Source organism: Bos indicus x Bos taurus, chromosome 22, assembly GCF_003369695.1.
Source record: "Bos indicus x Bos taurus breed Angus x Brahman F1 hybrid chromosome 22, Bos_hybrid_MaternalHap_v2.0, whole genome shotgun sequence".
Lineage (NCBI taxonomy): Eukaryota > Metazoa > Chordata > Mammalia > Artiodactyla > Bovidae > Bos > Bos indicus x Bos taurus.
In genome coordinates this window covers 6,562,535-6,576,490 of record NC_040097.1, presented here as the reverse complement: position 1 = coordinate 6,576,490, position 13,956 = coordinate 6,562,535, and the positions used below count along the sequence as shown (strand labels likewise).

Genomic DNA, 13,956 nt, shown 5'->3' with positions numbered 1-13,956 from the left:
GCACACCTGGCTTGTAGGCTAGCATCAGTCAGGTGAGTGCTCTTGGGCCCGTCTTATGTCTCAAGGTACTGAATGGGTGCTCTGGTCTTAGGACTTACTACTAGACCACAAATGTTGGAGTCAATGAATGCAGACCAAGGGAGTCCTAAATAAAAAAGCTTCTCTATTAAGTACCAAGTTTAGAAAGAGAGCGAGAAAGAATGCAGGCTGGTAATCCTACCCCCTGTTCACAGACATCAGTGTATATTCTTCAGACGAGGAACATACACTTGGGGTTTTTTTTTGCATAAGACAAGTTCTTTCTATAATTACAGTTACTGAAACCAATTCAGGTCCTTCATAAAGTATGACCCAGCCCCTTTTCCAGGGCTGCTGGGAAATCGCTTATGGAGCTGGATAAACAGAAAAATCCTGGGAAGGCTGCCGCTCCCAGTTCTCCAGCTCTTGACTCATCACCTCCACCCTGCTCCTCGTGCTTGGCATCTCTCTGCTCTGACTGCATTAGGCTGGGATCAAGGCCCTGTCTAGCTGGAGCAGGACTTGAGACACTAGGCCCATTGTTGTTCCCCTTGCAATGGATCTAGCCTGCAGAGCCATGAAGTCTTACAGCCAGGTGGGCCAGGGATGACTCCGGGCCTCACCCTCTAGTCCCTAGCCCCCAGGCAGGTCCCAGTTCCCGAGTCCTCTGGAGGCACACTGCTCATTTCCAGGCCTGCTGAAGCGCCCCAGTAGAAGGGGATGGGAACAGTGGCACATTCTGAGTGTTTCATCTTAAGCCCTCGTTTGAAGTTCCTGGGAGAGTTACCTCATCAGCTTTGCAGACTTTCAGAGCCCAGCGAGCCTCAAATGAGGCCTTCAGGTTACCTCTCTGCTTTGCCCCCACCCTCGACCCTTCAGCTGAGAAGGGTGACGCTTCAAGCAGCATGAAGTAGGTAAGGAAGAGAAATCGAGTGGCTCCACCCACCTATTCAGGGCTTGAAACCAATCCAGGTTCAGTGAATGAAGAAAACAATCCAGATTCAGTGAGTGAAGAAAACAAATGATCACACTTAAAGTAGTTGAGATCCCGGACAAGTGAAAAGCGTCAGACACACTGAAATGTCCATGAATGAAATGCGTTCTCCCCAACTGCCCCAGCTAAAACCTGAAGCCTCTCTGAGAACAAACAGAGTCCCTAAGCCCATCAACATGGTGGCCAAGAGCCGGGAAGTGACCTGATGGACGGCCACTGGTGGTAACCACAGTGACACACCAAGCCCACCAAATACTCACCTTCTGGCCTTCAGATGGAAACCATCTTTTCCCAAAGTTTGAACCTTCTTATAACACAGCCTACTCTCAGGCTATAACTAACAAGCCAAAGACACAGAGGCAGGAGCTAGAAGGTCCGAGTTCGCTCCCAGGTAAAGGTGCTGCCAGGTATTTCTGGAGCAGAGCTCAGGAACCCCCGCGTTTTCCTCCTCCACTGGTACAGGGATCAGGCCTGTGTCTCAGGTACCCTTCCCTAAGGGCACCACTTCTGAGACCCAGGGAAAATCACGGGGGTGGGGAAGGTGTCTACCCCAGGCTCTGTATTTGATTCCAAGCAGATGAAAAGAAGTAGAAGCAATTAGAAGAAAAGCAATTAGTTTTCCATGACCTCTCTACCACTGGAAATTGAAATAATTAAAAACATGAAGGTTGCTGGCAAGTAGTTAAGTCAAGCTGGGCTCAGGCAGGCAGGAGGGGTCCCACCACCACCCAATCACTTTCCTCCCACTGGGTAACAACTGTCTCAGCCTGTGGATGGGTGTGTGCCTTGAGCTCTCTGGCAGAAGCCCCACGCTTGGGGCCCTGGCGGGGTTGGGGGCAGCACCCTGAAGCCTGGGCACAGCCACAGGTGCCCAGAAGCCATTCCTGTTCACTGGGTCAAAGTGAAAGGACTTTGTTTACACAACTGTGAGTTGCTCTTTGAAGATGCAAATAAGCTTCTGATAAAGGTGGCAGCCAGAGATGCTTGGTGACCTCCTGTTTGCAGGAAAATGGGCTTTTATGAATCTCACGGTGATTCCATCCTCTGGCTGATCACACAGAGTCTCTTAAAGACGCCGAAGGGTGCCACCTTGACAAACAGATTCAGGAGAACTTCCCTGGAAAGTGGGGCTTCTAGGCCTGCTGAGGTTCTATTGAGACTTACAGAGGAGAAGAAACACAGCAGCAGGCAGCCTCTCAGTCAGGAGAGAGGGGCTTACTTCTAGAACCCAGATCTGGGGAAGAGGCTGCTCAAAGGCTCCGCCTGCCTTAGAGCCACCCTCTCCAGCCAGGACTAGAAAGGGACACGGGCAGTGGGCCAACCTCAAGCCATGTTCAGACGCAGAGCCACATGGAAACGTGGCCCCTGCAGCAACCATGAGTGCAGCACTCTCCCTGGCGTGGCCGCACTGACTGCCTTTGATCTGCCTGAGATGAATGAGGTAGGAGATAACGAAGAGGAAGAAAGGAGAGCAGATGACAGCCCCTAACACATGGTATCTGCTCTTCAGTGACTATTTACTGCACCGAATCAGGCAGATCAAGTCAGAAGAGGCATTTTTTTCTTCCTCCATGAGCAAAGGAAAGGATAAGCTGGAGGCCTGAACAAGGTCACCACCATGTACAGCAACTTAAAAGATGGGCTGGTTCCACTGGATGACCCGGAATGCTGAGAGCAGCTGGGCAGAACCGAGGGGAGATTGCGCCAGGGGACCAGGACTGGGGGCAGCAACACGATGGAAGGAAAACTAACCAGAAAAATGAAGACACATTCTGGAAACTCTACACAGGGTATCCCGCTAAGGCTGGCTTCTGCAGGCTGTATGAAATACAAGAGCAAAGGCTCAGAGCTGGATAGACCCGAGCTGGCAGAACTAGCTGTGTGAACCCAGGAAAGTCACTTACCCTCTCGGAACCCCTTGTGTCATCTCTTACTGGAGTTTTGTGAGGACCAACATCTGTGTTCGGAAATGAAGACTGCAAGTCTGCAGCTCACTGTGCAAGTGTGGGTCAGCATCTTTGCAGGAAAGGGCTGACATCACAGGCGCAAGGCTGCTACCTTTGGAAGGGCCTGCTTGCGAGGCTGGCCCTTGGCTTGCATCTGGGCACTCGGCTCTTAAGAGAGGACCCAGTCAGCAGTAAACTGTGCCGAGACTGTGTGGATAACGTATGGTGTATGCCAGACACCTGCTTTCCTTCTGGGAGTCTGCAACTTCAGTGTGTGTAAAGCAGACGGTGCCTGCGTCACCAGGCAAAATCTTGGGTGTTGAGTCTCTAATGGGTTTCCTTAGGCAAAATGATCACGCATGGGTTGCTGTGTTTCTGTAACAATCATAGCTCTGAGTACAACTACATGCTCCATGCTGAGTCCTCCCAGTCCGTTCAGGAAATCTCCGACTGTGGGGGCGGTCTTGCCCCTCTACCAGTAAAGTATCAATGTTACATATCTGCACTAGCATGAACCAATAGAGAGCCTCATCCATTTCAAGAAGGTTCACTGTCACCGCTGCTAGCTGGAAGAGGAAGTTACAGATAGATGAGACTGGGCCGGCAACCCGGTGAAAAGCCCCAAGCCTTCAAAGGGGAGGTGGAGAGAAAGAACACTTTGGAAAGCCCATGGAACGTGTAACGACTGGGTGCTCGCTCTATTTTCATTACCTAACTTCCTCATCGTCACCCCAGTATCACCATCTCCATTCTTTAGGTCACGAGATTTAGGCACAGAGGGGCTGGGTAACCAGCCCGAGGTCACCCAGCTGCCGGAGACGAAGGCAGTGACAAGGCTGGCCAGCTGGCTGCTGAGGGTGCAGTCTTTGCTCTTCCCTGAGCCCACGCAGCTTGCCCGGCTGCCACCCCCTCAGCCTGCGAGAAGCTTGGCTGGTCCTTGTCCCAGCTCTGCCAAGTGAGTCATTAAAAGTTTTCTGCAAAGCTAGAACCGGAAGACCGCCGGGGCCTTATAGCACAAGTGAGTCTTGTCAGGTATACCTGATTATTTTTCAAAGCTCAGTGACACCCATCATTTCCTATGACTCTTGTAACTACCGTGTGCTGGACGGCCTGGTACCGGGAAAATGAGGGCCGGCTTGGCTGATCAGGACAAGGGCAGGCCCTAAGCTCAGGCCTCCTCCTGCATTTCCCGGGGCCTGGCACAGCAGAGAACTCAGCACATATCTGCTGGCCGGATAAAGGATGATTAAATACAAAATAAAAATGGGCTCAGCAGGAAACCAGAGGTTCATTCTCTGAATCTTGTTTTAAATTGCTTTTCTTTAAAACCATGTGCAGAGTACTGACCAGTCAACAAAGAACTCCAAGTAACCTTCGTTTGGTTTCTCCAGCTTCGGTGTCCCCATTTCTGCCTTCACGCCCACCAATATGTCGGTGTGACCCTGTGGACACAAGCAAGAAGGGGTCTCATTTGGGGCGGACAGCATGCCACCCAACCACGCCCTCGTCTCCCAGACACACACCTCCAGGGAACTCTCTTAGGATCAGTGATGGAACTTGAAAAGGGGCCCTTTGAGAAGGAGAGGGGTCCTTCAGATCTACACAGACCCCCTCCCAGACTTGGCTGTGGGTCTTATGTTTCCCCTGGAACAAAATGCACCCTGAAAGCCCAAGGGGCTGGCTCCCGAGAGCCGACCCATTCCTCAACATCATACAAACCGTGGGCCCAGCACTCACCAGCTTGACCCTGGCAGACCCACTGGTGTTGGACACCACGTCGGTCTCCACTTCGACACATCGGTAGTCTTCACAGCCACGGCCGTCCACACGGAGGTCTTCCTGGGTGCAACAACCAACATCCTAAGGCTGTGGGCCTAACCCTCCAAGAGGCTCCTCAACTGACTCACTCCTTTCCCCTCTAGAGAAATATGCGGTACAACAGCTCCTTTTAGGGATTCGTCCAGAAATCCTGTCCTGTGAGCTGATAACATTACTGTCTTACATATGAGGAAACGAAGACTCAGAGAATTTAAGCAACTTGTGTTCAAGGTCCCACAGCTAGGGAGAGCAAAGCTCGGCTTCCCATCTAGGTCTGAAGTGGAAAGTCCAAACTATATACCACCATCTGGAACAGGCACACACAAAATCCGAAGAGACATAATAAATAAGAGCTATTTCTTTCCAAATCTGCAATTCTGGAGCCACAAGAAACACGGATTGTCAGTTACAAGTTCACCTGTCTCAGCTTGTAGCCCTCCTACCCCCTAAACCCAACCAGATCTACTCTGTAAACGGCTGGAAACAATCAGCTGGTGTCTTCTAACACAGGCATTCTCTAGGACAGGGTCAGCAGCTAGGCCCCCAGGCTGCTCATTCTGGAAGCTGTCCCATGGGAACCCAGCCATGCCTGTTCACGCAGGTATTCTGTGGCTGCTCGCACACAAGGACAGAGCTGAGGGGCTGGGACAGAGACTACATGACTGGCAGCCCCCACATCACTACCACCTAGCCTTTCACTGGAAGTCTGCTGACCCTGCTGCAGAGGACGAGTTTCAGGGTGGTCTACATACTGCCTGGCTTTATCCCCAGTTATTTACTTCCTCAATTATTTACTTCTATCTGTATAACTCATAGATAACCATTTTATGTTGTGGTTTACTCCTAGCATTTATCTTGTTGCTCAACGAGTTCCAGATTTCATGGGTTGGTTCCTGCATTCTCTCAACATCCCTCAGATATCTTTGGAGCACTTCTTTACTTCTGATCACATGAGGAGTTCCAGCCTCTGAGATTTTCCCTGCCCCAGCCCCGGGATCAGCCCATTTCCTAAGGAGCGTTGGTTCCTTTTATGGGAGAATGGTACTTAAAAACCAAGATCTGGGTGCTAAGTAGATTAATTGCTATTAGGGTATCATTGCTTCTAGATCTTCTCAGTAGAACACAGCCAGAAAAAAACACGCATACACACACATCTTTATTTATGTGGATTATCTATCCACATGTGGATTAAAGAGCCATGTGTTCATACTGAGAGTTGGTTCCAACCTTCTTCCTTGTCTTATCTGAAACTTCTCTCAGGGAGAAACCTGGCTCTCATTATCTACAGTGTATCTCTGTATTTGTTAAGTCTCTGAATACACAGTTTCAGAATTGTTACTGCCATACCCTATGAGAAACAAATTTACTAATACAGTTATTTGTGTAGATTTCTTTTTGTCTTTAGCCTTAAATATTGTTACTGTTCAGCCGCTCAGTTGTGTCTGACTCTTTGCGACCCCATGGACTGCAGCACACCAGGCTTCCCTGTCCTTCAGCATCTCCCAGAGCTTGCTCAAACTCATGTCCATTGAGTCGGTGATGCCATCCAGCCATATCACCCTCTGTTGTTCCCTTCTCCTCCTGCCTTCTATCTTACATAACCCACTCAAAATACCTTTTCCAATTGTCCTCCCTGCGCCTTTGTTACTCATGTGCACCCCTTTCAGGTTCAATTAAAACTGCTGATGTTCCATTTTGAGTCCGCCACATCCTGGTTACTTTTAATTCCTATTTACCTTTGGGCCAGGTGGCCTATCACTAGGGCTCTAGGAGTCGCCACTGTCAGGAGAGGTGTGCTCAGACAAATGTCCCTCTCCCTCATCCCTAGTTCATGCTCCCCTCTTCCTACTTCCTCCCAGCCACTCCAGGCAGGGAACCAGTCTCTTTAGCTCCCGGTCCATGGTTCCTGTATTTCCTTGCACAAATGAACCTTTACATGAGTATTTTTAATATCCTTTTCTTTCTTATACAAAAGGATAGCATACAACAGATACTCTTTTACACTTTGCTTCTTTTTAAACACTAATGCCTGTGCAGGAAACCACTACACATCGGCTCATACAGACTGTCCTCATTCCTTGTAAACTTTTTTCCGGAAAGCTCTTTCTTTCAGAAAAAGAATCACCACCTCATTAGATTCTCAAAGAGGTTAATGCTCCTCAAAATGTTAAAAACAAGCACAAAAGAAACCAAAAACAAGCAAAAAAAAATCCAAAACAAAAAAGCAAACCACTGTTCTAAAGTATGTAACTATCAGAAACTTATCTTTAAACTGCCTGGCTAACTGCATATCTGACTTTTTTTATTTTGGGAAATTAAAATACAGAAAAGGAAAACACTGCCTGCTCTCGCCACATAGTACCAACTACTACCATCTGTCGTTTTTGTTTGAGCTCTTTCACTCTTTCAACTCCTATTAAAGGAGAGAAAATAAACAATCCTAAATCAGGCTGAAGTCCCTTTGCAGCCCTGCCACTCCCAGCCGTCCTCTCCTTGGAGGCAACCCCTTCCTGGAGTCTGAGGAGACAGGTTCTTAAAAAGCAACAGAATTTCATGTCTAGGAGAATGAGTCTCCTGACTCTGTAGAGAGATCTCTCTTCACTGGAGGATCCAAAACTATGTAACTTTATCTCTTTACAACCCCACCTACCCCCATCCACATGAAGATTTCCTAGGTCCATCTCTACTTGCTCCATCCCTAAGGTATGCGTGCGTGCTAAGTCTCTTCAGTCACGTCCGACTCTTTGCGACCCTATGGACCACAGCCCACAAGGCTCCTCTGTCCATGGAATTCTCCAGGCAAGAATACTGGAGCGGGTTGCCATGCCCTCCCCCAGGGGATCTTTCCGACCCAGGGACTGAACCAGCATCTCTTACCTCTCACGTCTCCTGCATTGCAGGCAGGTTCTTTACCACTAGTGCCACCCGGGAAGCCCGTCCCCAAGGTGTACCCTGATGCAAAGTAAAAATCTGGCTCAGAAACCTTTACATTGAGTCTTTGGTAGGTTATACCTACGGCACAAGGGTGAGCATCACTAGGAGCCTTAGTCATGGACTCCAGGCCGGGTCCTGCCACTGACTCGCTGCTTGACCTCAAAGGCGCTTCTCTAATTCTATGGATGTATACATGAAAAGAACCACCACTGCTTGCAAGAACTAAAATAGCAGCTACTGTTTAATATGCATTTACTATCTACCAGACTCCTCGGTGGCTCAGTGGTAAAGAATCTGCCGGCAATACAGGAGATATGCAGGAGACATGAGTTTGATCCCTGGATTTGGAAGATCCCCTGGAGTAAGAAATGGCAACCCACTCCAGTATTCTTGCCTGGAAAATCCATGGACAGAGGAGCCTGGCAGGCTACAGTTCATGGGGTAGAAAATAATCGGACACAACTGAGAGACTAAACAATAAGAAAAAAACTACTATCTACCAGATAATGTGTTAGGAAATCCATACAGGTTAATATGTTGAATCCTCACAATAACCCTGTAACATAAGATTTTTCATTCCATTCTACAAATGAGGATCAGGTTGAGAGATGCTAAATGGCCCAAGGTCAGAGCCAGTCAAGAGCTGGCTTGAATTCCACTTGAATTCCAAGCCAGAGCTCTTGACCCCGCTTCCGAAGTCTCCTGTGTTCTAAAGGGTCTCCTCATTGTGCAGGTCAGGCAGCACAGGCCTCCTGTGAGGACGAGCTGCCTGGTGACCGCTTGGCCCTAGTGAGGATGCTAACGACTATGAAAGCAGCGGGCCCACAAGGCTACAGGGCTTCCAACTATGCTTTAAATCACCACCCGCTCTGGAAAGATCTAATCAGAACCCTTAGAAATGAGAAGGGATGTCAGAAAACTGGGCCACCAGGGCTTCTCTTTCCAGCCCTTAACCCACTCTCTGAGCCCTCTTCCCTCAGCTGGGAAGACTTGGGTGACACGTGAGAGATAAACAAGCAAGCTACAAATTCCCCGTTCCAGGGATGCATATTTTTGTTGTTTTCCATCAAAAAAAGCACACAAAAGGAGAAAAACAAACAAAATCCATGAATCACTGCACACAGGACTTTTTCAAAATCCACTTTTTCACATAAAAGGCTCTAGGAATCTCCCAAACCTGGTGATCTGGCCTGGCTCAGAGCTTGACACCCTACCACAAGTTTTTATCCACCTACAGTACTCAAACGAAGGAACCAATCCATGTGTGAACACTTAAAACACTGGCTGCCTTGAAGTGAAAGGTCTATTTAAAAAGTCAATGGAAAAAAAAAATCAGTAGAAGTGCCTACAGGTGACTGACCACACCAGGGAGCAGAGCCTTGTCCTCAGGGGACAGGGGACTGAGCGCCTTTCCAGGTAAAGGCCTTCTGAATGCCAGGGTGGGTCCTGGTGACTCAAGTTGTTCACTTTGTGACTGCAACAACCCCGCTGGTTGGGTGATATGGAATCACCTTCAACCTGTATTTAAAACTCTGCTGTTGCACACCAGCTTTGGGACCTTGAGCAGGTTAGTTCCTGCACATCTCTGAGTCTATCTCTTTATGCAGAAGAGGGAATAACCCCGAACCTGCAGAGTTAGAGGAGACTCTCCCACACAGGCAGCTCACAAGAGTCCCTGCTCAGGACTTCCTTCTGCTTCTGGCTACATGTATTAACTCACAGACTCCTTAAAAACAACCCAGAGAGAGGTTACCAATGAGGACACCGAGGTGCCAGGTTTAACTCCTGTTTGACACAGGACAGATGACCCAGCCCGGAGTTGCTATTCCTCACACCCAGGTAACCCAGTCCTACTCCCTAATAGCAGCTGGCAGTTGGCTCTTGCAATCCAACACACGAAGTGGTCCTCTGAGGTGATGCTAACCCCTCACTACCTTGCAGAGATACCACTTTGCCGGCAAAGGTCCATCTAGTCACAGCTAAGGTTTTTCCAGTAGTCATGTATGGATGTGAGAGCTGAACCATAAAGGCTGAGCGCCAAAGAACTGATGCTTTCCAACTGTGCTGGAGGAGACTCTTGGAGGGTCCCTTCGAGTGCAAGGAGATCGAACCAGTTAACCCTGAAGGAAGGAAATCAACGCTGAATATTTATTTGAAAGACTGATGCTAAAGCTCCAGTACTTTGGCCACCTGATGTGAAGAGCCGACTCATTGGAAAAGCCCCTGATGCTGAGAAAGATTGAAGGCAGGAGGAGAAGGGGCTGACAGAGGATGAGATGGTTGGATGGCATCAATGACTCGATGAACATGAACTTGGGCAGACTCCAGGAGATGGTGAAGGACAGGGAAGCCTGGCGTGCTGCAGTCCACGGGGTCACAAAGAGTCGGATGTGACTGAGCGACTGAACCACAGAGCTCACTGGAGGAGAACAGAGACCAGATGGCCTCCCCTACTAGGAAGCCACCCCACTTTAGAAGGAGCCCGGCTCTGCAGGCCCAGGCCCAAGACCCAGCAGGCAAACCAGATGTTGTCCTCGTTCCACTCTCCAAGCCTGCTGGGTGGGCCCGCATTCCTTTAGGATGCAATGCTGTTTGCCTTGCAAAGCTGCAAGTGCCTGACCCAAAGGCACGCAGGCCAGAGAGTGGCCAGCTCTCTGGGGCCTGAAACCGATTCTCTCCTTAGAATCTGATCTCTGATCTGGGAAGTACTTGGCAGGGAAAGAGAGTTAAAGAGGAGCTGACAGGTCATGATGTGGAGGGAGCTGGAGAGGCCTCACAGAAGTAAAGATGGGCGGGCGGCGTGTGCCCAGGTGGAGGGCACCCTGACAGCAAGTGGCTGTGGAGAAGGGAGACACTTCAGCAGAGAGAAGTAGGGGTGTCCCAGAGACATCAAGGCAGGCAGAGTCACAAAGACACGTGATCCATGCTTGAGCCCCGGAGAGGCAGTGTCCAGGAGCTGCCTAGGGACTTTCTACACCCAACAATTTAACAACCTCTCAGTTCAGTTCAGTTACTCAGTTGTGTCCAACTCTTTGCAACCTGACTTAATCTTCCCAAATAAAAAGAGCTTAAATCTCAATAGCCACAGGCCGAACCCCTCATGGGGTCACTGTGAAGGCTGCAGATGTAGTACGGATGGTTCCGGACGAAGCCACGCTTCTGACAGGAAAATCTCCACTGGGAGCGGCGTCTCTTCAGGGCTGAGTGCACGCCAGGCGGCCCATGCTCCCTTTCCTTGTCACTCCACACGGTCCTGTTCTGTCCCCTTACACAGGGGGAGCTAGCTGACTACACTCTTTCTGTGAATGGTGGAGCCAGGAGGCGCCCTGCTCAGTCCACTCCAAGTCCTCATCCAAACAGAAGCTGGAGGCCACTGACCTTGTCAGGGGAACCACTGGCAGAAAGCACCTGCCCTGGCCAGACCATTAAGGTTCCTATAATAACCATTTGCAGGAGATATATTATCTTACAACAGGACGTCCTGGTAAGGAATGCGGAACTAATAAGCTACTGCTAACTAGAAGAATTTGGGAAATTCTTCCCAAATTTGAGAGAGGGGACGCCAGTCCATATAAACTACTAACCTCCCCGAATCCTCCTCACTAGAATCCACCTTGGCTGAGTGATGTGTGCACCACCAGGAAGGATACTGAGTCAGGACGACTGGCCAGAGGCAACCCAGAAACTAACTTCATCACCGTGAAACCCGAGGCTGCGGGCTGCACAGCAGAGCAGCTCTCCCGGGTTCCCTCACCCTGCTGCTCTCCACCTGGGCGCCCCTTCCCAATAAAGTCTCTTGCTTTGTCAGCACGTGTGTCTCCTTGGACAATTCATTTCCAAGTGTTAGACAACAGCCTACTCGCTGGCCCTGAAAGGGGTCCCCCTTTCTACAAGCTCCTCAGGCAGAGGGGCAAAGATTTCTACAGCAGACTCCAGGCAGGCTGGACCAGGCCAGTGGCTGGTCCAAGGTCCAATGTCTAGTAACTGCATCAAAATCTCCCAACATTTATGAAAATACTCATTCCCAGGCTCCAGCCCCAGCCCCAGCCCCAAGGATTCTGATCCAGAAGGTCCAGGTAAAGCCCAGGAAGCTGTATTTTGTGAGTAAAAGGCACTTCAAGGTTTCAGAATTACTGGGCTAAGACAGAGGTTAGCAACGTCTTTCCAGGGAGGAAGAAAGCACACATTTAGCCAGTTAAGCAAACCTGAAAAGAAGATTAAATGCTAATTCTGGAAATTCTGAAACCTGCCCCCCAATTCCTGAATGTAAGAACCAGCTTGGGACTTCCCTTGTGGTCCAGTGGTTAAGACTCTGTGCTCCCAACGCAGGGGGCCTGGGTTGGATCCCTGGTCAGGGAACTAAAATCCCACAGGTCTCAACTAAAGATCTCACATGCTGCAACAAAGACTGAAGATCCCTCAGCTGAGACCCAGCATAGCCACATAAATAAAATACTTAAAAAACAAAACCAGTTAGATACAAGTAAGTAAAACAAAAGCTGTACAAAAAAATGCTAACTAGGGTTCTAAAGAAGCTTAAACCAACGTGGGAAAAATACTGCCTAAAAAGGTAATAGTAATATATGTCCATATACTATTTAAGGCCTAGAAAAATGGTGGGGGTTCAGAACTTGCCCTCCCTGCTCCTGTTTCGCCGACGTGCTTTCAGAGGACAGAGCAAAGAAACAGAAGTGGAAGCAGTGGGCATTCTCCCTGGCTTTCATCTCTGGGTGCCTATTTTTAAAAAGGGAAAATAGCACAAGACTTGAGTTGGGCTTTACAGTCAGATCTGGATTTATATCCTAGGTCCACTGTACAAAGAAAGGGTGGGGGTTCCGGAAAAAGGGAACCAGGCATGCATGGCTTTCTGGACACAAGGGAAGCCATTTTAGTCCTCAGCCTTTTTGTGATCTACGCCTGGCCACAGTGCTTGCCCTTGAACATGCTGCAGTAATTAATGATCTTGAGGGAACTACAGAATTCAGGAAAAAATGGAAAAGCAATGAAGAAACAACAGTTCTTAGATAAAACGGAGCCCTAGTTTTTCTTCAATGGATATACGTAACAGTCTGATACAAACCTTTGAGTTGTTCTACAAGAACTCAGCTGCCCACTCAGCTGGAGGATGGTAACTCCAGGATAAGAGCCCAAAGTGGTCACAACCTGAAGATGATGTTGCCCTTTTCTTCCCCTTGATGAAGTGAAGCAAAGTGAAAGTCGCTTATTCATGTCTGACTCTTTATGACCCCATGGACTATACAGTCCATACAATTCTCCAGCTGAGCCACCAGGGAAGCAGTCCCCTTGGTGACTGCAATCAACTAAAGCTTGGACTCCGCTGACTTCTGCCCCAACTGTAGGCTACCTCCTCTGCTCAAGCCCCTTCATGAATATACCTGTGCCCTTAGCTTGTTTTCCAGTTTTGCTATTGGTAGACATTGCTTCTGAAAAGATTCCCAGAGTCCCCTTCCTTGATGCAATTAATAAATTCTCCTTCTCCCATTCTCTGGCTTGGTTGTGTTTTTCGGTGCAACATCCAAGAGACAACCCTGGAGAAGCAACGGCTCTACCCACTCTAGTATTCTGGCCTGGAGAATTCCATGGACTGTATAATCCATGGGGTCGCAAAAAGTCGGACACAAATGAGCGACTTTCACGACCAAGAGTCAAACCCGTTTTCCAGCAATACCACCACACACTTACCTTACGACCTCAGACAACTGACTTAATCTCTCTGAACTTAGTTCTTTATATGTAAAGCAGACATAACACTCACCTTCAGGACTTAACAAAAATTCAATGAGATAAAAACTATGACAGAGTATGTACCTAACAAAAGTGAGACAGCTCAGCCTTCAAAGGCTGAGAGGGGATTTAACAGAATCAGGGACTGCCCACCGCGTCCAGGCTTGGAACCTTGTGGACCCGGAAAGATCCAAGTACGCATACAGTCCTAAATGGATGCTCGCCGCCTGGTCCCAAAGACGCCGGCACTGGCGGCTTTAGAGCTGCACATGCCGGCCGCACAGCGGTCTAATCAAAGGTAAACCCAGCCTGCCTCAGTCTTTACGGGCGAGCCGAGGACCGGCATCGACCCGCAAGGCCAAGGGAACCCCGGAGGCCGGCGCCGGTACTGCCCGCTACCTGAACGCCATGTACAATGTACACCTTCTCCGCCTCGCTCAGCGCCACCGACGCCATGCTGCCGAGCCTCCCCCGCCGCTAGACGTCATCCGCCCGCGTCGC

At 49.3% G+C, this 13,956-nt stretch overlaps 1 protein-coding gene across 1 annotated transcript in view; it reads right to left on the bottom strand.

Moving 5' to 3' along the window:
- Nucleotides 1-13,956, bottom strand: part of EXOSC7 (exosome component 7) — a 27,365-nt gene extending 13,409 nt beyond the window's left edge. Inside the window, exons 1-3 of the mRNA XM_027522588.1 lie at nucleotides 13,855-13,956; nucleotides 4,696-4,797; nucleotides 4,306-4,400 (exon numbers count right to left, since the gene is read on the bottom strand). Coding sequence (XP_027378389.1) covers nucleotides 4,306-4,400; nucleotides 4,696-4,797; nucleotides 13,855-13,911 — 254 coding nt within the window. The 5' untranslated portion in view covers nucleotides 13,912-13,956. The remainder of the gene's footprint in view (nucleotides 1-4,305; nucleotides 4,401-4,695; nucleotides 4,798-13,854) is intronic.